This window comes from Oryctolagus cuniculus, chromosome 6, assembly GCF_051225735.1.
Source record: "Oryctolagus cuniculus isolate XC-2025 breed Fujian yellow rabbit chromosome 6, ASM5122573v1, whole genome shotgun sequence".
NCBI lineage: Eukaryota > Metazoa > Chordata > Mammalia > Lagomorpha > Leporidae > Oryctolagus > Oryctolagus cuniculus.
This window is the reverse complement of record NC_142872.1, coordinates 144,627,785-144,649,837: the sequence shown is the minus strand read 5'-3', so window position 1 is coordinate 144,649,837 and position 22,053 is coordinate 144,627,785. Positions and strand designations below refer to the sequence as shown.

Sequence of the window (22,053 nt, the reverse complement as noted above, 5' to 3'; positions counted from 1 at the left end):
TTTTTTTTTTTTTTTTTTTTTTTTTTTTTTGACAGGCAGAGTTAGACAGTGAGAGAGTGAGAGAGAGAGAGAAAGGTCTTCCTTCCCTTGGTTCACCCCTCAAATGGCCGCTACGGCCGGCACACTGCGCCAATCCGAAGCCAGGAGCCAGGTGCTTCCTCCTGGTCTTCCTATACGGGTGCAGGGCCCAAGCTCTTGGGTCATCCTCTACTGCCTTCCTGGACCACAGCAGAGAGCTGGACTGGAAGAAGAGCAACCAAGACAGAACCTGGTACCCCAACCAGGACTGGAACCTGGAGTACCGGTGCCATAGGTAGAGGATTAGCCTAGTGAGCCGCGGCACTGGCCCCCTTTAAAGTTTAATTCATTGCTTGGCATCCCCTAGATGTTAGTTTTCATTAGCAAACACAACTGTCCAGGTATTCCTAGGGATTCTCCCTGTAGAAATTATAACCTGAGATAATTTTCATGGCCTTCTCCACCTGGACATTAACTTTGTGATTTTCCGCAATTTTGAGGTTTGCAGATGTTAGGAGAGGGACAAAAGCCAGCTATTTGTCTTCAGGAAGTCTAGGCTGAAGCCTTTACCACCCTCGAGGAATTTTCACAGTAGTATATTCCCAGACATGAGGTCAGTATTAACAGACCTTCTTTTCCTTCTTTATTTATAGTCAGCTACGGTGAAGCTGTCAAAACCAGTGGCTCTGTGGACCCAGCAGGATGTCTGCAAGTGGTTGAAGAAACATTGTCCAAATCAGTATCAGATCTACAGTGAGTCATTCAAACAGCATGACATAACTGGTAAAGTATGCAATATCCGAGATATTTCACTCCCTCTTTCCCCATCCTTATGGCCTTTCCCGTACCCTTACAATGAGACAGCATCTTCCTGCTTTAGTGTTCTGGCATGGGTTTATGTTAAAAAGGGGTGATAAACTCCAGATCCATGTGAGCTGTGCTACTAAGCAAACCTAAGTGGTTATTATAGGAAATGCATGGATTGTGAGTGTCTACTAAAAAAATGTGTTGTGGGTGAGAAATTGGAGGATCCTAGAGAATATAAAGACCTAGCAATCCTAGAGAAAAATGAAATAAAAAGAGCAAGTCTTTCAATTTAACTTGGTTGTAGGATCACTAAGAGGAATTTCTAAATAGGGAAGGTTTTGTAGTATGGAAATTCTTTTTTTTTTTAATTAAGTTAAATTTCATGAATTTTTTTCTGACTGGTAAGCTACTCGGTGATATAAGACAGTCCATGGCAGAAAGTCAGTTTCCTCGTTGTTTTTGTCCCCTAGTCACCCACTGCCCCAGTGATACCTTGTTTGAACTCAGTGATTCTCCAAGTTTCTGAATTGCCTGAGTCCCTTCAAGATGGTTACCTTTAAAGCATAGCATTACGATGCCATTTTAATCAAGGATTTGGGGTATTATATGTGGAGGTCAAGAAGCACCAGGAACCAGAAGATAAGACAACCTGATGAATGTAAAGGTCGTTAGGTTCAATTCTCTCAGTCATGAGATGGAGTGAATTTGCCCTCTGCAGAGCCTGCCAGACCTCACTGGCCCTCCTATCCTGAGATTCTGCCCATATGTGTGGGACAGTGCTCCCTCCCTCCTGTGCTGAGAGGAAGAACTGAGCCATGCCCTGTGTATCACAGCTGGGGTCATGTGGAGTGGGGACACCATGTTGAGAAGTGCTGATTTAAGGGCAGATGCTTCCTTTGTCGCTCCCCCTCTTCGTGGAGGAACGACACAAGACCCTGCGCTGTTCTTTCGTCTGCTCGGCCCTCCCCGGGTTTTCTGCTGGTTCTTCCCGGGTTGGCTACTATCCCTTCCACCTCCGTGGAAGGGCAGTTCCCCCTGGCCGCATTCCCCACTTCCGCAGGGGAGCGGCACACCGCCAGCCGGCTCTACTCGGGGGCTGCACAGGTGTTCCTTCAGCTAGATGTTCCCCATAGATGTTCCTGGTGCATGCCGTCTCTCTCCTCCTTTATAGTCCTCCTCCGCCAAGCCTAACTCGGCTGCCCACACGCCGAGTACGCTGCTCTCCAATCAGGAGCAAGTCCTACAGTTTATTGGTTGAACTGGAGGCAGCTGGGTAGAAGCTGTTTTCTCCTCTCCCAGCGCCATACTGTAGGAGAGCAGATGCATAGAATAAGTCTTAATTCCAGTAACAGTCTAGTCCGAGCTGCTCCCCACAGAGGAGAGCAGATGCATAGAATAAGTCTTAATTCCAGTAACTTAGTCTAGTCCGAGCTGCTCCCCACATCCTTCTTTTCTAAGAGAATGCTGACATACTCGCTCGTGAGAAAGTGACCTACCATTGCATAACCTAGCAGCACTCTAGATGCCAAGTCCTTTTCCAATCCAATTCCTACCTTGAGGAATCATAAGCCTTCTGGTTGTTCAATTCACTCCTTTTTACTTTTAAATGGGATGCACTAAGTAGAAAGTATTGCTTTGTTCAGTTCAGATCTTACTCTGTAGCTGTGTGGTCTGGGACAGATCCCTTCAACTTCCCAAAGCATGACTTGGTTGTTGGTTTTCAAAGTGGATTCCTTGGAGCCCTTTGCAGACAAAGGAATAGCAGGTGTGCTTTGTGTGTAAGTGGGTATGTCAACTAGCAGCAGCTCCCCTTATGTCTGTTTTATATATTCAAATTGTGTGGAAAACATAATTTGGCTTTTAAAAGAATTCTAGTACTAAATGTTAAAAACTACTGGGCTAGAATATCATAGCTTCCTTTGGCCAAGTTGATAATGTCTAAATATGTAAAAATGTCTAAATATGTAATATCTAAACACACCCCATTGTGCCAAGCTGAACTAATAAGAGAGTGAAATGCTCCTAAAATTATAAAAATGCTTCTTTTTTTAAAAATATTTTCCCTAGAAGCCTTTTATTTGACATATAAAAGCTTCATGCATTTCATAAATACAACTTCAGGAACACAATGATAGTGATTCTTCCCACCGTCCCACCCCTACTCTCACTCTTCCTCCTCCCACTCCTATTCCCATTCCTAATTTTTACTGATTTATTTTTAATTAACTTTATATACAAAAGATTAACTTTATACTAAGTAGAGTTCAACAAAAACAAATAGTATGAAAAAGAAAACTATTCCTCAACAGTTTTTTATTTCTCTTTTGATTTCTTCTATGATCCACTATTCATTCAGGAGCATGTTGTTCAGTCTCCTTGTGTTTGCATATGTTCTATAGTTTCCTTTTTTTTTTTTTTTTTTTTTTGACAGGCAGAGTTAGACAGTGAGAGAGAGAGAGACAGAGAGGGAGTTGTAGGCAGTGAGAGAGAGACACAGAGAAAGGTTTTCCTTCCATTGGTTCACTTCCCAAATGGCTGCCATGGCCGGCACTGCATGCTGATCCGGAGCCAGGAGCCAGGTGCTTCCTCCCAGTCTCCCATGTGGGTGCCCTCCCGGGCCACAGCAGAGAGCTTGACTGGAAGAGGAACAACCAAGATTAATATCCGGCACCCCAACCTGGACTAGAACCCGGGGTGCCGGTGCCACAGGCGGAGGATTAGCCAAGTGAGCCACGGTGCCAGCCCTAGATGTTCTTGAGTAGTTGATTTCTAGCTTCATTCCACTGTGATCAGAGAAGATGCATGGTATGATTTTGATTTTTTTGGACTTGCTTTATGGCCTGGCCTGTGATCTATCTTAGAGAAAGTTTCATGAACTGTTGAGAAAAATATGTATTCTGCCACTGTAGGATTAAAAGTTATGTAGATATCTGTTAGGTCCATTTGGTCTATAGTGTCATTTAACTGCTGTTTCCTTTCTAATTTTATATCTGGTTGATCTGTTCATTGCTAAAGTAGGGTATTGAAGTCCCCCATTACTATTGCATTGAAGTGTAGTGTGTCTCCCTTTAGATTCATTAACATTTCATTTACATAGCCAGGTGCCCTATAATTAGGTATGTATGTATTTATTATAGTCACATCTTCCTGTTGAATAGACTCCTTAAGCATTACATTCTTTGTCTCTTTTAATAGTTCTTGTGTTAAAGTCTATTTTGTCTGATATTAGGATGGCTGCACCACTTCTTTTTTGGTTTCTGCTCACATGGAATATCTTTTTCCATTCTTTCACTTTCAGTCTGTGTATCTTTGTTGGTGAGATATGTTTCTTGTAGGCAGCAAAGAGATGGGCTTTGTTTAACAATCCATTCAGCTATTCTGTATCTTTTAACTAGAGAGTTGAGGAAATTTACATTCAAGGTAACTATTGATAAGTAAGGACTTATCCCTTACTTATTGTTCCATAAATATTCCTGTTGTTTACTTTGGATTTCCTTTGTGCTTTTACTGGGAGATTTTCTGCTTTCATCTTCTTTCATAGAGATGACCATGTTTCTGTGTTGCTGTGTGTAGCACTTCTTTAAGCATCTTTTGTAAGACTGGACAAGTGGACAAATTCTTTCAATTTCTGTTTGTCATGATAGGTCTTTATTTCACCTTCATTCGTAAATGAGAGCTTTTCAGGGTCCAGTATTCTGGGTTGACAGTTTTTTTCCCTTAAGACTTGGAGTATATCTCACCATTTTCTCCTAGCCTGTAGGATTTCTGATGAGAATTCAGCTGTGAGTCTATTTAGAGATCCTCTGAATATAATCTGGCATTTCTATTGTGCACATTTTGGAATCTTTTCTTTATGTTTTACTGTGGAGAGTTTGACTACAATGTGTTGTGGTGAAGATCTTTCCTGTTCATGTCTATTAGGAGTTCTCTGTGCTTCATGTACTTAGATGTCTCTTTATCCAGTTTAGGGAAGTTTTCTATAATTATTTCACTAAAAAGGCCTTCTAATTCAGTCTCTCTTTCCATGCCTTCAGGAACTCCTAAGACCCATATGTTGCATCATTTGATAGTAGTGCTTAGCTCTCCAACACTGTTTTTTAATTTTCTAATTTCTTCTTCATTTTTTTAGTCTGACTATAAAATTTCCAGAGTTTTGTCTTCTAACTCTGATAGTCTTTCTTCTGCCTCACCGAGTCTTTTAAGGCTATCCACAGCATTTTTATTTGTTCTATTGAATTCATCCTTTCTAATATTTCATTTCGCTTTCTCTTTAAAAATCTCAATTTCATGAGGAAAATTTTCTTTCATGTCATATATGGATTTCTTTAGTTTGTGAGTTTGCTTCTGATTACTTCTAAGTAATCCTGTGATCTCTTCATGCTCACATTCTAGTATTGAAATGTTGTGTTCCTTTAGGGGCATCATGTTGTCTTCCTTTTTCTTGTTTCTTGAATTGCTACATTTATTTTTAGGCATTTGTGGAGACCCTTGTTGGTTTACTTTCTTTCCCTGTGATGGCTTTTATCTTTGTAGCTTAGTGGAGTGTATGCTTTTTCAGTGAATATCCTGAGGCAAGTGCTAGGTGTGGCCAGGGAGCTCTGCTCAGTGCTCAAGGGTGAGGGGAGTGTCCAAGGTGACTCCCAAATTGGGCGTGGTAAATCTATCTCTCTCTATTTTTTTAATCAGAGTGGAGGTTTGTTCAGCTCTGTTGGAATCATCTCATGCTCACCTCCTCTCCTCCAAGGAAACCAATGCCTGAATGCTAGCCCCAGTGGGAACAATATTCATCCACGCCACCACAATAACCACACAAAGGATCTGTGCAGTCCTTGGTGTGAGCACAGATCCTGCAGCAATAACCCTCACCAGAGAATCAGGGAGCCCGGAGAGTGTGCAGGCGCCAATAGTGACTGCCTAAAGACCCAGCCACACTCTGCACCCTCCCACTCAACAACAGAGTTTTCACAGTCCTAGCACACAAGGCTCCCCTAGTCACAAGCACCCAGCCCCCTGTCAATTCTCCCAGCCAGACTCAGGCATCTCCTCTCAGCTGTTTGCTGGGCATGTGCACATGAGCTCGCACAGCTGTTATGTTTGTCCAAAGTGATGCCCAACCACTCTTGGCTAGTTACAGAAGACCAGTGCCGGGTGCTCAAACATGCCTGCTTCTTTTCCCTCTAGGTTGTCGGTCAACTGTCCCCCATAGGACTCCAAGCCAGACTCCCACCAGGCTCTTTCCACAGCTTTATCACCAGTGGCTTGGGCTGCTGCATTCTGGTCTCACCTCACTCTCCAAATCTGGTACTGAGGCTCTCGGCTGCTGGGGTCCTTGTTTGCGCGTGTCCACACTCTCCACGTAGGTCCACAGTGTTCCTCTAATTTGCATGGATTTTCCTCTGTCATTTTCTCCCTAACTCTTCCCTGAGATTGCACTCTCCATGCTTTTTTTAAAACTATATTCCCCTAGACTAGAGCAGTGAGTTCCTTCCCTATTTCACCATCTTGGTGCCTCTTCAAAAGATGCTTCTGTATTTCTCAGCTAGAGCTAATGTTCCTTTAGAATAAAATTCCTGAAATACTGAAGGCAGTGTGATACCTAGCTTAGAGTGTATTGTTTTGGCCTCTCCCTTCAGATGATAGGAAAATCTCGAGAGCGTCAATTGTTCCACCCCTAAAAGTAATCAGTCACCGTTCATCTGTGTAGGGTAGTCTACATCACATAAAGGCAGCTTAACTTAATGTCACGTGGGCTGGTGCCGTGGCTCAATAGGTTAATCCTCCGCCTGCGGCGCCAGCACACCAGGTTCTAGTCCCGGTAGGAGCGCCAGATTCTGTCCCAGTTGCTCCTCTTCCTGTCCAGCTCTCTGCTGTGGCCCAGGTGTGCAGTGGAGGATGGCCCAAGTCCTTGGGCCCTGCACCCGCATGGGAGACCAGGAGAGGCACCTGGCTCCAGGTTCGGATCAGCACTGTGTGCCGGCCACAGCACGCTGGCCCCAGCGGCCATTGGAGGGTGAACCAATGGAAAAAGGAAGACCTTTCTCTCTGTCTCTCTCTCTCTCTCTCACTGTCCACTCTGCCTGTCAAAAAATAAAAATAAATTTTAAAAAAATGCTCATGTGATAGCAATGGCAAAGCATTTCTCATGATCATACTGGAAAGCAGTTATCTTTTAATAGGGCTGAGAAATTTGGGGCCCCTTTGAGGAAGGGAAAGCACTCATACCAGTTTGCAGAGGATGAGCAGTGCACCTCTTGGAATGAAAGACCTTGTGCCCAGTGCACTTGGAGTGATGGTGCCTGTTCCTAAGGTTTTCTGCTAGCAGGGCTGTGGCAATGAAGGATGTGTTTCAAGCAGTTATTCACACTGCATCTGATGGCCCAGTTCATCTCTGCAAAACACCTCCAGTACTGGGAAATTGCAAGCACGGAATCTGAGTTGTTTAACCTCATGTCCTCATCTCCAAAGCGAGGGTCATAATAGCGCCTGTCTCAGAGAATCACTGTTGAGATGAAATGAAATTACACAGGTAAACCACTAAGCCAACCTTGTATTGACACCTTCTACCTGCAGCATTGCACAAGCCTCATCTGAAAGTGTCAGGAAAAGCATACTTTTGTTTCTTCATTCTAAAGGCAGCCTATTTTCTGGCAAGAAAAGAAAGGAGGGAATTATTTGGGGATTTAGGGAACAAAGAGAATGACTTCAGATGAACACTTGGTACACATCTTTTTGGCTTTCACCTATTTGAGCCCTCAGAAGATGACCATCTCCCCCTTTTCTCTGTCCCCTGCCTCTCTCTAAAATGAGTGCTTTACATGATCAGAAGTGCTCCAGTGACCAGAAGTGCCAAATAGTTACATAATAGTTCCCAGGACTTAAGCCAGTCTGTCTGTGGTTACCAGCCCTGTGATGCTGGAAGCCATAGGAAACATAGTATCCAGGAAGGTGGTGATAAATGGGGCAAAACACTTTATAAATAAAACAGAATGCCAGAGCGAAGCGCAGCAGGCTGTGCAGACAGTAGAGCAACTTAAGGAGAAAGCAGGGGAGTCATTACAAGTGTCAGGTGGAAGCCTAGAGCGGCAGTGTTAGTTGTGTGAGTTGGCAATGTTTGCTTGCTGCACTTGAGCTTGCTTTGCCTAAGGAAAGGTGATGATGCTGGATACCACCTGCTGGTGTTGCTGCAAAGGTCCTTCAGGGTCACAATAAGCATTCAATGAATGTGAGCCACTGCTGATCCCTAAGTGCTATCCTGATTTCTTTGAAAACAAAACACAAGACAGTTTTGAATTCAATTTGCAATGTCTGATTATCCTGAAAATTGGGAAAGGAGCACCTAAAAAGAAACAAAACAATAAATATCCAATGGTAATCTGAAAGGCTACGAGAAAGATGTTTCAGATGTTGCATGTAAACTGGGATTCTCAGGAGGGCTGCTGTTCAAGTATTTTTCTTAAGGTAAGGATCTCCAATAGTGTGCTTACTGAGGAAGCATGCTACATCAGTGTAACATATAGCCATCCCTTGATTTAGAGGTGATGGCCCAGTGATGGTGAATAAAAATGCAGTGTATTGACTGTGGAAATACAAGATGTGGACTGTCTGATCATCCATCTGCTGCAAATCCTCTTGGCTGACCTCCAACACCCCCGTCCCCACAGTTGACACATCATAGTTGCATAATGTCACATAAGACAATCTCTTATCAGTAAAATGAAAATAATATTGATCATAAAGCCTCGTTGGCAAGTCTAAATGGGAGGATGTAGATGAAGGACCTAGCTGAATGCCTGACACATCCTATGCTTTCATCCACTTAGCAAGTATTTATGGAGCATCTACTGCATACCAAGTTTTGGAAAACTTGTGTGAACATATTAAATGGAAAATAAGAGAGAAAGACCCCACTCACCATTTTTACACTATATTGTTATAAATGTTGTATTTTATGATATTGCTAATCTTTTACTGACTGAATCAAATTTATAAAGTAACTTGGTCAGAGGCACGTGTGTACAGGGGGAAAAAATGTAGTATATGTAGGGTTTGGTATTTTATTTCATGCCAAGTATTCATTGGGAGGATTTTTTTTTTAAAGACAGATGGGACAGGAGGGTGTAGTGGGAAAGCACACCCCTCCAAATACTTGTTCACTACCCAAACACCCAAAATGGCCAGGTCTGAAGCTAACCAGGGCCTGAGCCAGGAGCCAGGAACTAAATCCAGGCCTTTGTGTCAGTGGCAGGAACCTAATTACTTGACCCATCACCACTGCCTCCCATGATCTGCATTGGCAGTGGTGGAAAGCTAGAATCAACAGCAGGAGTCAGGAATCGAACCCTGGCTCTCCGATGTGGAATGCTAGTTTTCCAACCACTAGGTTTTAGGGGTCTTAGAACATCCCTCATGGATTGGGAGCCTGGGGGGGGGGGGGGCACTATGTAACCAAATTATTTTCTACTAACCTGTAAACTCTGTCCCACAGAGTTGTAATTGTTTCTAGGGAAAAGATGAATTTTGCCCACATTACACATTCATTTCAGGCTTTCTGACCTTTAATTGTAACTGCTGTTTGCAGTCTCCTTTGAGATGGTTCTAATATCTCATCACTTTGCTCATTAATAAGTCAAATTAAAATCTTAAGCATGTGTTCATTTTTGTATTTGTATGAGAATCATGATTGTAACCTTTTTTAAAATTTACCCTTTAATGTCAGTGGTTTTGAAAATTTTTTGTTTTCATGTTTTCACAATGTCACTGTATTAACACTTCTCTTATGCCTTTGTTTGAAGGACATTAAATATTTAAATTCTCCCCCACCATTGCTCCACAGCCTGAGAAAGCATCAGATGTGTTTTAACCCACAATATTCAAAGCCTTGTTCAGGTTTCCTGTTAGAACTTCTGATCATTTCATTGTGTCCAGAAGGCACCTGCTATTTGGTGGCTGATGTATTTAATGAAGGAAAGTTATTCATGTTAACTCCCTGCAGAAGCACTGTTAAAAAGGAAGAAGACATTTAGAACACTGGAGAGGCATTAGGATATATAGATTTAAAAAATCAGATTAGGCTTGAAGGAAAGAAATTTGTCTATTTTCCTGTGCTTGTAAGATTCTTTCCTGAGCTTTCTGAGGCCTGGCCTGGAATGCTGATGAGGAAGCTCCGCTGGGACCAGGTGTAAGCTCACAGGCAACTTTTGGATTCTCTTTTATGCACAGTTAAGAATCTTTTCAGGTTTGAGGAGATTTCAGCCCCTGGCTGTGCCTGGTGTTCTCCGGATGGTGGTTACTAAGTCGCCTCAACTCCTCTGGCTTCGAATCCTCCATCTGTGAAGGGCTCTTTCCCCTGCCAACTTGAAAGACTTATTTTCATGGGTGAAGCACTCAGAGCTCCCCAGAATATAAAATATCTTTTAAAAGCCACTTTGAATGTGTAAAGGGTTTCCTTGGATCTACTTCATGCAACAACAATGGGTATCCTTTGGATACCAATAGAAATGTAGTTAGCATGTGAGTGCCACCTACAAATGGTCTGTATTGATTTGTCCTCCTTCTAAATGATCTCCTGCAAAGTAGGTTCATGCCTCTTGTCATTTTCTGTGCTTCTCCCACTACTTTGTTTTTCCTTTTTTGTTTTTCTGCTGAGTTGGAGCTGCCCAGAATCTGGCAGTTCTGCTTATACCACTGCATATAGGGGCAACCACTTAATCTCTTTGAAACTTTGCAACATGGCTCTGTGCATTTGCTAACATTGCCCTCTTCAGTTCTGGTTTTCCTGAGCTGTTCCACTCTTTTTTTTCTTCTGTTATTGTCTTTGGAGTCTTTTCTTATGGATAGAAGAGAGACCAATAGGGTGTGTAGTTAACAAGTGTCCAAAAAATGTGAAATAATTACTTTATGTGGTGTACCTATGAGAGTACTGCTTAGTAGAATCCAGCATAATCAAATAAAATGTGGACAGATTTAACTGCCAAGTGCCTCATCTGCACATGTTCTCATCTTTATTGCTTTCCCCATTAGATATTGTATTCTACTTCTCTGTATTTTTGTATTTTGTCACATTTCTCTTGTGTGTGAACTGCTCTACATTTTTTGTTGAACCTTGAGCATCATTTTCTATCTATATAGCAAAGGTACTGATATCATTAGGATGTGAGTTATTTCTCATAAGTTAATATCCCAGTAATATTTATTCTTTATTTTAACCCCTTTTGATGGAAATATTTGATCAGAAAGATCTCTAACTTGTTAACTTATTAACTTTATAACTCTATGTTTTCTTTATTTGTGAAGCAAAGAGATGGAGACAGCGAGAGATATCCCATCTGCTGATTTATTCCTCAATTGACAACAATATCTAGGATTGGGCCAGACCAATGCCGTGAGCCAATCAATGTAGGTCTCCCACGTGGGTGGCAGGATCTCAACTACTTGAGCCATCACCTGTTACCAACCAGGGTACCCATTATCAGGAAGCTGGAATCAGAAGTGAAGTGGGTCTGGAACCCAAGCATTCTAATATATGATGCAAATATCCCAAGTGGTGTTTTAACTGCTACACCAAATATGTCTTCCAGCTTACTAACTTTTAAAAAATATTCCTCAACATTCTTAAACCAAGAGTACTGGTGTTGATTTCCTTGATGATTCAGGATAATAGATTTCTGAATGTTGGAAAGACTTTAGATGTAATTCAGGACTTTATGGGGTCAGTAAAAAATACCCATTTCAATATGAAATAAACACAGTGGTTAGCTAAATACATAATTCATTCCTGATCAGTCTTTTTGGAGAATGTCATTTAGGTCTTTAGACATCGGTTTGTTAAGAATCTTTTTTCTCTAAAGTAGGTTTCCCCAGTCATGGGCACATGTGGGCACTGTCCTTTCTACTACATGGCAGACAGCGGACAGCAGCAGGCACGTGGGCCCCAAGAGAGGACAGAACATGAGACTGGTCTGCGCAAGCACTACATGGAGGTCAGGAGAAAGGCTAAGAGCATTAGTCAGGAATGTCCACCCACAAGTGAGTGGGAGAGCAGGAAACTGGTATCCCCCTTGCAATGCAACCAAATGTCTCCCTACATATCATTCCCAATATCCTTGCTAGATGACCAGGCCTGCCTTGCTTCAGCACCTCTAGGGATGAGCATTTCATAGTTTTAGATAATACCCTCGTTTTCTGTTCGATTTTGGAATTTTGTGACAGCAGTATGTCAAAATGTGGTTATGGTGTTTAGCTTCCCTTACTCCCTCCTACTCTAAGTCGGACTGCTGAATAGCTTTGAAAAGGTTCTCAAATGACATAGTTTGTCTGCCAGTGTGAAACTCAGCTACTTACCTGCATGATCCTAATTTTCCTTGAATTTAGATAGCACCTCTTCTCATTTGGGTTAAGAATGATCCTATAATTCTCAGGATAGATCTGATGGTAAGACTTTCTCATGAAGTTGCCAGTTGTAAAGTTTCATTATTAAAAAGTTTATGGCTATATTAAACTGAAACATAACCCTGGGTTCAGATAAATATCCTTTCTGAAGAAAGTTTTTGATGAGCACCTGTGACAGATTATAATTACCAGGCCTCAGTAGAGCCATGGGGCCATTCTCAATCCTTTCTTTCATCCCACTGGACTATTGGTTGCTTATCCCAAAATATTTCCTCCCCAGTTCCATCTTCATCTCTAATGATGTCTTTTTTTTTTAAAGATTTATTTATTTATTCAAAAGAGTTACACAGAGAGAAGAGAGGCAGAGAGAGAGAGAGGTCTTCCATCCGATGGTTCACTCCCCAGATGGCCGCAACGGCTGGAGCTGCGCCGATAAGCCAGGAGCCAGGAGCTTCCTCCAGGTCTCCCATGCAAATGCAGGGGCCCAAGGACCTGGACCATCTTCCACTGCTATGCCAGGCCATAGCAGAAAGCTGGATGGGAAGAGGAGCAGCCAGGACTAGAACCGGCGTCCACACAGGATGTCAGTGCTTCAGGTCAGGGCATTAACCTGATGAGCCACAGTGCCAGCCCCTCTAATGGTGCTTCTTTCTGCTGCATTGAGGAGTTAAGGCTACCTGACAAGGTTTCCCTAAAAGTTTGTTTTCTGCTACCCCATATATCTGCTTCTTCTTTCTCTTATATCAGAAGACATGCTTTGTTTCACTCTACAGATAACCTTTTTGCCTCTGCTTTACCAAGATATCTCCTTTTCCAATGTCCTCTGGGAACATTTTCTCTGTTACATCAATCTTCACTAGCTACACTGGCCTCCTCCTTCCTCTCTATTTTTTTAAAGATTTATTTTATTTATTTGAAAGACAGAGTTACAAAAAGAGATAGAGACAGAGAGAGGTCTTCCATCTGCTGGTTCACTCCCCAGATGGGTGCAATGGCCAGAGCTGAGCCTATCTGAAGCCAGGAGACAGGAACCTCTCCCGGGTCTCCCTTGTGAGTGTGAGTTCAGGGGCCCAACTACTTGGGCCATCTTCTACAGCTTTCTCAGGCCATAGCAGACAGCTGGATAGGAAGAGGAGCAGCCGGGACTAGAACTGGCACCCATACAATATGCCGGCACTTCAGGCCAGGGCTTTAGCCCACTGTGCCACAGCGCCGGCCTCAGCCTCCTTTCTCTCTTAACAGTTCTTTTGAGTCCCTTGACCAACTCTTTTCCTCATGAAATCATAATTAAATCATTTATTTTAAGTTTTATTTATGCCAGGCACACACAATACCCAACAACTTTGAAATAAACACTCTTTTCAAGTTTATGAGTATTATGCAGTCTGATATGCTATATCCTAGTTCATAAATCAGTTTCAGTAAATTTCAGAAAGCTGAAATTCTATAGGATGCATTCTCAGGTCACGTGTTAGAGATTTCATGTTAGAAATCATGAACAAGATTTCAAGAAAATCTCCAAATGTTTAGGAACTTAACATACATCCAAGAAACTACAGGGGGAAGAAAAAATTATAAGAGAGATAGAAAATATTTTGAACTAATAATAATAGAAACAGTTGAAACATTTTTGTAGTGCAACTATAACAGAATATAGAATAAAAATTTACCATTAAATGCCTGTATTGTATTTGAAAAGAAGAAAATTTTAATTTGAATAAATTAAATTCTTACCATAGAAGTTGGAAAAGGAATTGCATGCTCATCCCAAAATAGATGCAAGGAAATAATAAATTTAATAATTGAAATCAAACAGAAAACATAAACAATAGACAAAATTTACAAAGAAGTTCTTTGACAAGATCAACAGCATTCGCTCTCTAACCTATCTAGATTGAACAAGAAAGAGACAATATCAGAAAATGTTATCACTAAATTTTCTATATATCTTAAAAGATAGTAAAATATGAACAAGATTATGCCAACATATTTAAAAGCCTATATGAATAAACATATTCCTTAAAAATATAACTTACAACTTATTCAAGAAGGCTAGAAAAATCTAAATGGTGACAAGATGCTCAATTAAATTTTTGCTCACAGCCTCCCACAAAGGAAGCTCCAGAAGTCTTTTCCAGTGAATTCAGACAGTCAAGAATGAATTAGCACTAAACTTACACTAATATTCTTGGGAAATAGAAGAAACGGAGAACACTTCCAGATGTATTTTATGAGATCAGAATAATCCTGATACTAGAACCAAATGATGATAATGGTATGATATAGAAAAATATCTCCTAACAAAATTCCTTGAGAAAATACAAATCTAGCTGTAGGGGGAAAAAGCATGCATGCCTCAGTCAACAGAGAGGACTTTGAGCAAGCAAAATGATGTGCCAGGAATAAAGTAAGGAGCAGCAGGCCAAAAATAAAGCTCTACTCCTATAGGATGGACAGAAACACTACATAAAGCTACATTGCAGTTACACAAATCCACTAAAACATTAGGACTTAATTAGAAAATTAAACACTCATACCCATAATCTACCATCACACTAATAAGCCTCCACTAATAATAGTAATGGAATGTATCTAGAGTTTAAAGATACAGCCTCTGAGGAACAGTAAAAAAGGCAACTCCAAAGCCAAGAACAGGAAAAATCCTTTGCAGCCTGAGACTATAACTAGTAGTAAGTGGAGCCCAGCTACTACTTGGGGTATCATAAGTCCCTACGCTATAAGCCTATTTACTTCAGTTTTCATTACAAAATACAGTATTCACACCTTTCACAAAACTGAAAGGCATGCCAAGTGGTAAGAAAAATTACAAATGAAGAGACAAAGCAATTATCAGAAATAAATTCAGATATGATATTTGGTAATGAATTTATCAGACAGAAAATTGGAAATAACTATGATTAAAATGTTAAAGCTCCTAAGGCAGAAAGTAAGCCATTTGCAGGCCCAGTTGAGTACTGTAAGCAGGGAAATGGAAACTTTTTTTTAAGATTTATTTATTTATTTGAAAGTCAGAGTTACACAGAGAGAGGAGAGGCAGAGAGAGTGGTCTTCCATCCGATGGTTCACTCCCCAATTGGCCGCAACGGCCAGAGCTGCGCTGATCCGAAGCTAGGAGCCAGGTGCTTCTTTCGGGTCTCCCATACAGGTGCAGGGCCCAAAGGGCCTGGACCATCTTCTACTGCTTTCCCAGGCCACAGCACAGAGCTGGATGGGAAGAGGAGCAGCAGGGACTAGAACTGGCACCCATATGGGATGCCGGCACTTCAGGCCAGAGCGTTAACCCATTATGCCACAGCGCCAGCCCCAGAAATGGAAACTTTTATAAAGGATCAGAAGAAAATGCTAAAAATAAAAAGCACCATAACAGAAATAGTGTCTTTAATGGACTAACCAATAAACTTACCACTTGAGTCAATGAACTTGAAGATCAATAAAAACTAACCAAACCAAAATTCAAAGAGAAAAATGAGTGAAAACAATACAGTAAACATTAAAGAACTGTGGAGTAATATTAAAAGTTGTGACATATGAGTTAATGGAATACTAGATAGGAAGAGAATACAGAGAAATGGTTCAAGTGATGGCTTAGAACTTTCTAAATTCAATGATAGACATCACACCACAAATCCAAAAAGTTTGAAGAACACCAGTCAGTATAAAATACCAAAACAAACACGTGTAGGCATGTCATGTTTGAATATAATGGAAAAACAAAGGTAAAATCTTGAAAGAAATCAGATTTTCAAAACAAGCAACTGCACCTGTTGGCAGAGAGTATGGAGGGGTAGATATGAATGTTAGGACACTTCTCATCAGAAGCCTCTCAAGCAAGAAAAGAATAGAGTGAAAAATTTAAAGGGTTAGTTGGAAAATAAATTGTCCCTTCTATACTGAAGCAAATTATCCTCCAGTATGGTAAAGATTTTTCCAGATGAACAAAAACTGAATTCAGTGCCAGCAAACTCTTCTGCAAGAAATATTCAAGTAAGAAAAGTTTTATGACAGAAATCTGGACTGACATAATGAAAGGAAGACATCAGAAGAAGCAATAAATAAAAGTAAAATGTTTTATTTTTATTTTATTTACTTTAAAGGTAGACAGAGAAAGAGAGAAAAATCTCCCAATTCAATGAGAAAAGGTAGTGTTTTCAATATTTGGTATCCTGAGACACCTGGATAAATGAACTTCTGCATCACATTATATACAAAATTTAGCTTGAAATCATAGACCTTAAATGTAAAACTTAAATTTTGTAATTAACATATGGGAAAATTTTCAAAGCTTTGAGAATAAGCACATGTTTAGTAGGTCCCCAGAAGCATACACTTAAGAAAACAAAATTGATTAACTGGTCTTTATCAAAGTTAAAACTTTCTACTCTTCAAAGAATCCATCAAGGAAATGGAAAAGCAAACCCATAGATTAAAAGTAATTCTATCACACACACACACACACACATACACACACACACACACACATATATATATATTATATATATTTAAAAGGACTTGTATACAGAATACATAAAGAGCATTTAAAATTCAAGAAGACATATAATCCAATAATGGCAAAATATTTGAAGTCATACTTCATAAAGAAGAAGAAAGATAATCAATGAGCACATGAAAATGTATTAAAAAATATTCAGGCATCAGGAAAATGCAAATAAATTCACAACAAGATGCCACTTTATGACAGGTAGAATGGCTTAAATTCAAATACCAGCAACACTAAGTGTTGTTGTGGATATGGTGCAAATGAATCTCTTCAAAAGTGTTGTGAGTATAAAAGGATGCCACCTGATTCATCTACTTTAGGTTTCTTATAAAGTTAATCACATATGTATGAAGTCAACCAGCAATTCTACTCTGAGAGGATTCCCCAAGAGAAATGGAAACATGTTCACAAAAATTTTAGCCCACTAATACTCAAAGGAGCCCTACTTAGAATAGCCAGAAACTCTAAACATCCTTGTGTTCATCAAGAGGAAAGAAACAAATTGTCATATGTACCCACCAGCACTAATAGGAGCCAACTACTGATGCATGCACCGTGAACAAATCTCACATTGTACTAAGACAAACTAAACACAAAAGAGCACATACTGTGGGATTCTAGTCATATGCAATTCCAAAACAGAACAGATTTGTATGTAGTGATAACAGTGGGATCAGATCACCTGGAGATGGGGGTGGGAAGGAAACTGTACAGAGGTGCAAAGGAACTCTCTGGGGTTGAAAACTTCTTATGTCTTTGTCAAAAGTCATCCACTTACCCTTTTGTGCTTGTGAAATATATTGTTTGCAAATAATGTCTTGGTAAATTAAATTTGTAAAAACTTGTATACCCTTAAAATTTCTTAGATGATGAAATTTCTGAAAAAAAAAAAAAAGGAAAAATGTAATCCTACAGCTTTCCACACTGGCTATAGGATCATTTAGACAAGAGTACACATAGATGAGTGAATATGGTTTTATATCCAACTGTCTCTAATGCAGATAGTTATAAATACAAAGATTGAATTTGAAAAGTTTCTTTATGCATTTTAATTTGAAGATATCAAGGCATCTTTATAGAGAGGCATAGTTTTATCATGGAAGATACCCGGTGATCAAAGACCAACTCTTTTGTCTTCTTGAGATTCTATCTGATTGAGACTATATCAGTGCATTCAAGACTTTTGGATTTTACAGATTATTTAAATTGCAGAAAATGTTTTTTTACAAATCACATATGATTGCCTCATTTGTGTTTTACCCATAATATTTTTTAAGATAAAAACTACTATCACCACCATTTTATAAACAAAAAAATTTTAGTACAAAGAGTCATTTAAAAATTGAGTAAATTCTGCTCTCTGAAAAACACATTATCATTGTTTCCTCCATTTTCATTACAGAACAGCAGTACTTTATAGGCCAGCATAAGGCAATAACTGCTCTAAGAGGACATTTATGGATATTCTATGCAGAATTTACTTAATATTAGTGATAATATTTACAGAAGAGTGGAAGTTGTTAGCAAATGAACTGTTTGTTTCATAGATCTAAGAACTGGAATAGAAGGCATAGTCTAGTGTCAAGCAGTCTTGCTTTAAGAAACCTCTGGCATCTTAGATAATGCCTATTGGTTCTTGGAGGCTTTCTTTGTGCAGGAGGTTCTTCTGGGAACTGTATTTGTTGGAAGTAGATGTCTGTCAAGTACCTAGAACTGAGCCTGAAAGTACTGAATGTCCAGAATTAGTAGCTTTCAAAGGGCCAGCGTTATGGCACAGCAAGTTTAGCCACCACCGATGACACTGGCATCCCATATTGAAGCACTAGTTGCAGTCTCAGCTGCTCAGCTTCTGATCCAGCTCTCTGCTAGTGCACTAGGGAAGACAGCAGAAGATGGCCCAAGTGCTTGAGCCTTGCCACCGCTGTGGGAGACCCACATGGATTTCCTGGGTCCTGGCTTTGGCTTTGCCTAACATCAGCTGTTGTGGCCATTTGGGGAATGAAAACCCAGATGGAACCGCTCCCTCTTCCTCTTCCTCTCCCTTTTTTTTTTTTTTTCTGACAGGCAGAGTGGACAGTGAAATATAGAGAGAGGTCTTCCCGTTTCTGTTGGTTGACCCGCCAATGGCCACACTGTGCTGATCCGAAGCCAGGAGCCAGGTGCCTCTCCTGGTCTCCCATGGGGTGCAGGGCCCAAGGACCTGGGCCATCCTCCACTGCACTCCCAGGCCACAGCAGAGAGCTGGACTGGAAGAGGAGCAACCAGGACAGAATCCGGTGCCCCAGCCGGGACTAGAACCCCGTGTGCCAGCACCGCAGGCGAAGGATTAGCCTATTGACCCGCAGTGTCAGCCCCTCTCCCTTTCTGTAACTGCCTTTCAAGTAAACAAACAAACAAAAAAATAGTGCTCTCAGCAATCTTGCCAACTGATACAGGTGAGGAAGTGAGGCTCAGACATCAGGTGGCCACTCAGAAAGCAGAGGCTCAGACCAGTTACCATCAGCAGGACCTAACACACTGGCTGTTGTAGAGAATTATGAAGCTAAAACCTCGGAAATCCAGTAGTGCCTGGCCCTTATAGGAGACAGCTGACCTTTCATCATCATTATTGGTCTACATTTAGCTAATTGATCAACTTTTAGTGAGCACTAAGCAGTGTCAGTAGAGATAGGTGACGTTTATCCCCTTGCAGAGGTGGGAAAGCAGAGCATCCTTGATTCTGCAGTGTCAGACTGGAAGGAAACTTCTCCAGTTTTAAGGAGAATGAACAGAGGCCCAGAGCTTCACTATTTGTACAAGGACACACAACTTCTGGATTACTAGAACATGTTCAGAGCTAGATCACATGGCTATAGGAGAAAAGGCTAGACATTCTCATGCAAATCCAGTATGCTGCTAACGAAATTCAAGGAGCAGCATAAAGGTTTTTGTGGTGATAGATTTTATCTGTCTCCTCACCTTCAAACAGATCCAGTCTTTCCTCATTTTTCCTACCTTTATTCCACCTTTCTGGTCCCCTCTGAGAATGTCACCTGACACTAAATCAAATGATCGAAGAGCTACATCCTCGTGTATTTTGTATGCCGTATCAGAGAAATTAAGTCAATTACACATGTTTTGATAAGTCCCTATTTGCTTTTTAGATCCTATTTCCATTTGATTCCTTACTACTGATGTCTGTGTTAATTACTCTGTCAGTCTGTTTTGCTTTCATTTTGAAGGTTTTTGGAAAGTATTAGAGTCAGAATGTAGTATTGGAGACTTTCTCCCCTGGTTTTACTCCTATTTCTTGTTTGACAATTAACATGCCATGTACTCCTTTCTTGTGGGAGTTTACATCCTTATGAAGTCCTGGGCTGCATAGGAAGATCTTCTGTAGCTGCACCTTATTGGGAGATTGGAAATTAGACCTTTTAGAGGTATAGAGCTAATGGACCAATGACTCTTCCTTCAGATAGCATCATTTTCAGTGATGAGATTGATGCCATATGTTACTGATGGAGCAAACCAAAGCCCACCCACGTGGGGATGATTACATTTAAAATCCTGTGGCACTATTTTGATGAAATGTAACTTTCTTCAAGAGGTCTTGCCAGGATTGTTGTAGGACATTTTGTTTGAACTCTTATGCCCCCTATTTTGAGAGTCTCATTATAGATATTTTTCAATTCCTATATTAACTTTAGACTAATGTTACTGTTAAATATTTAGAATGCTCTTGACAAACTTCATACCATTTAGAACAATGGAAAACTAGAGAAAAAGTGGACTATGGAGACCTGTGATGGCTTCTGTCCCACTTACTGCTCGTGCTGCATGACTTTGGCAAAGTCCATATAGCCTCTCTGAGCCCCAGTTGCCCTTTCTCAAAAATAGAATTATAATGTGTACTGTACAAAGTTGATATTAGCATTATTATTATTGATCTGAAATTGTTTGAACTCCATACAAAGATTTGTGAGATGTGAAGCACTTGCAAGTGGTAAAGAATTTTATAAATGTACCTACGTGTGTAGTGTTTGTTTTAATTAAAAGTATCTCAGTGATCTAAGACGCTAAGACCTACCACTCAGATTCAGTTTCCCCAGACCATCAGAATTTTGCCTTGCCCAGTGCATTTTGACTAATAATGATTATTACAAATCCAACCCATCATATATGGAGCATCAAACACTCCCAAGACATTTCTCTAGTAATTCAAAGTATTAAAAATTCATAAGATGTGATTATTGCCCTCTTTAAATGATCAACATATTAGAAAAAAGTATAGACTTTCAAAAATATTTACTGTGTGTTTACATGTGAGGGACTTATATAAATATTTTGCATATATTCTTTAATTTTATCTTCACAATAACCCCATGAAGTAGGTATATTTCCCATTTTGTGCATTAGGAAGATGCAGGTCAGAGAACTTAGGTAGCTTTTCTTAGTTCATACAAACCCAAAGGTGACAAAGTAAAGATTCTAACCCAGGATTGTCTGAATCCGAAGCTGAAGTTTTCGGCTCTACACAAGGAAACAGCATATTACAAGTGCTAGTGCGTGGTGTAGCAAATAAACATGGGGGTAAGTATTGAAAAAATGTGAGAAGGAACTTAGATCTGTGAGTCTGATCGATTGGGAAGTCTGCTTAAAGAAGGCTGAGTTTATCCTGCATAACAATTTTGAAAATAAAGTTCCCAAAGATAAGGGTAAAGCTCCTAAAATGTCAAGTTGTGTGTATGTATTATGTTTGGCTCTTGGAGAATTTAAAAGGAAAATCCTCGTATTTGAGTTGTGGGGTCACCTCCTATTTTCTCAGACCTTGCATCTTTACACTCTTACCTACCCAAACCCTGAAGACATTCAGATCCTGCAGAGGAAAGTGAAGTAGGTGGAGATATATCAGAGGGGTAGATTGAGAGATGCTTTACAGAAGACTTGGAGGACCAGGCTGAGAAAATCTGACTCCCTCTCTTGGGTGTCATTTGATACTCATTGATGTTGTGATATAATTAATGATGAGTGAAGTGACAAGCTCAAAGCACTCTTGGTAGAAATCAAGTAAGTGTGCTGATGAGAGGTATCACCAGTGCAGGACTTGTTGGCCCAGGTAGATTTTGGAGCTATTGGATATTGTTTCACCTGTTTCTAGTTTATTCCCTGCCCAGTCTTCAAGAGTGTTTTCGTATACAGTCCCTTTTCCACAAAACTCTCATTTCTCTTCCCAGTATGTATTCTAAGAGTAGAGATCGATAGCAGTCAGTTTCCCTAGCACCCCTCCCTGTACTCTTATCTGCCTTTTGATCCCTCCCCACCTGATTCCTGTATGTTTGTGG

At 40.4% G+C, this 22,053-nt stretch overlaps 1 protein-coding gene across 21 annotated transcripts in view; it reads left to right on the top strand.

Moving 5' to 3' along the window:
• SAMD12 (sterile alpha motif domain containing 12) overlaps positions 1 to 22,053 on the top strand; it is a 490,839-nt gene that overhangs the window by 225,573 nt on the left and 243,213 nt on the right. For 14 of the 21 annotated variants that reach the window (XM_051844780.3, XM_008255846.5, XM_089335614.1 and 11 more), the window contains one exon: positions 672 to 801. In XM_051844780.3, coding sequence (XP_051700740.1) covers positions 672 to 801 — 130 coding nt within the window. Of the gene's footprint in view, positions 1 to 671; positions 807 to 22,053 lie in introns of all 21 variants that reach the window. The other 7 variants (XR_016235904.1, XR_016235909.1, XR_016235908.1 and 4 more) reach the window with 1 other exon arrangement.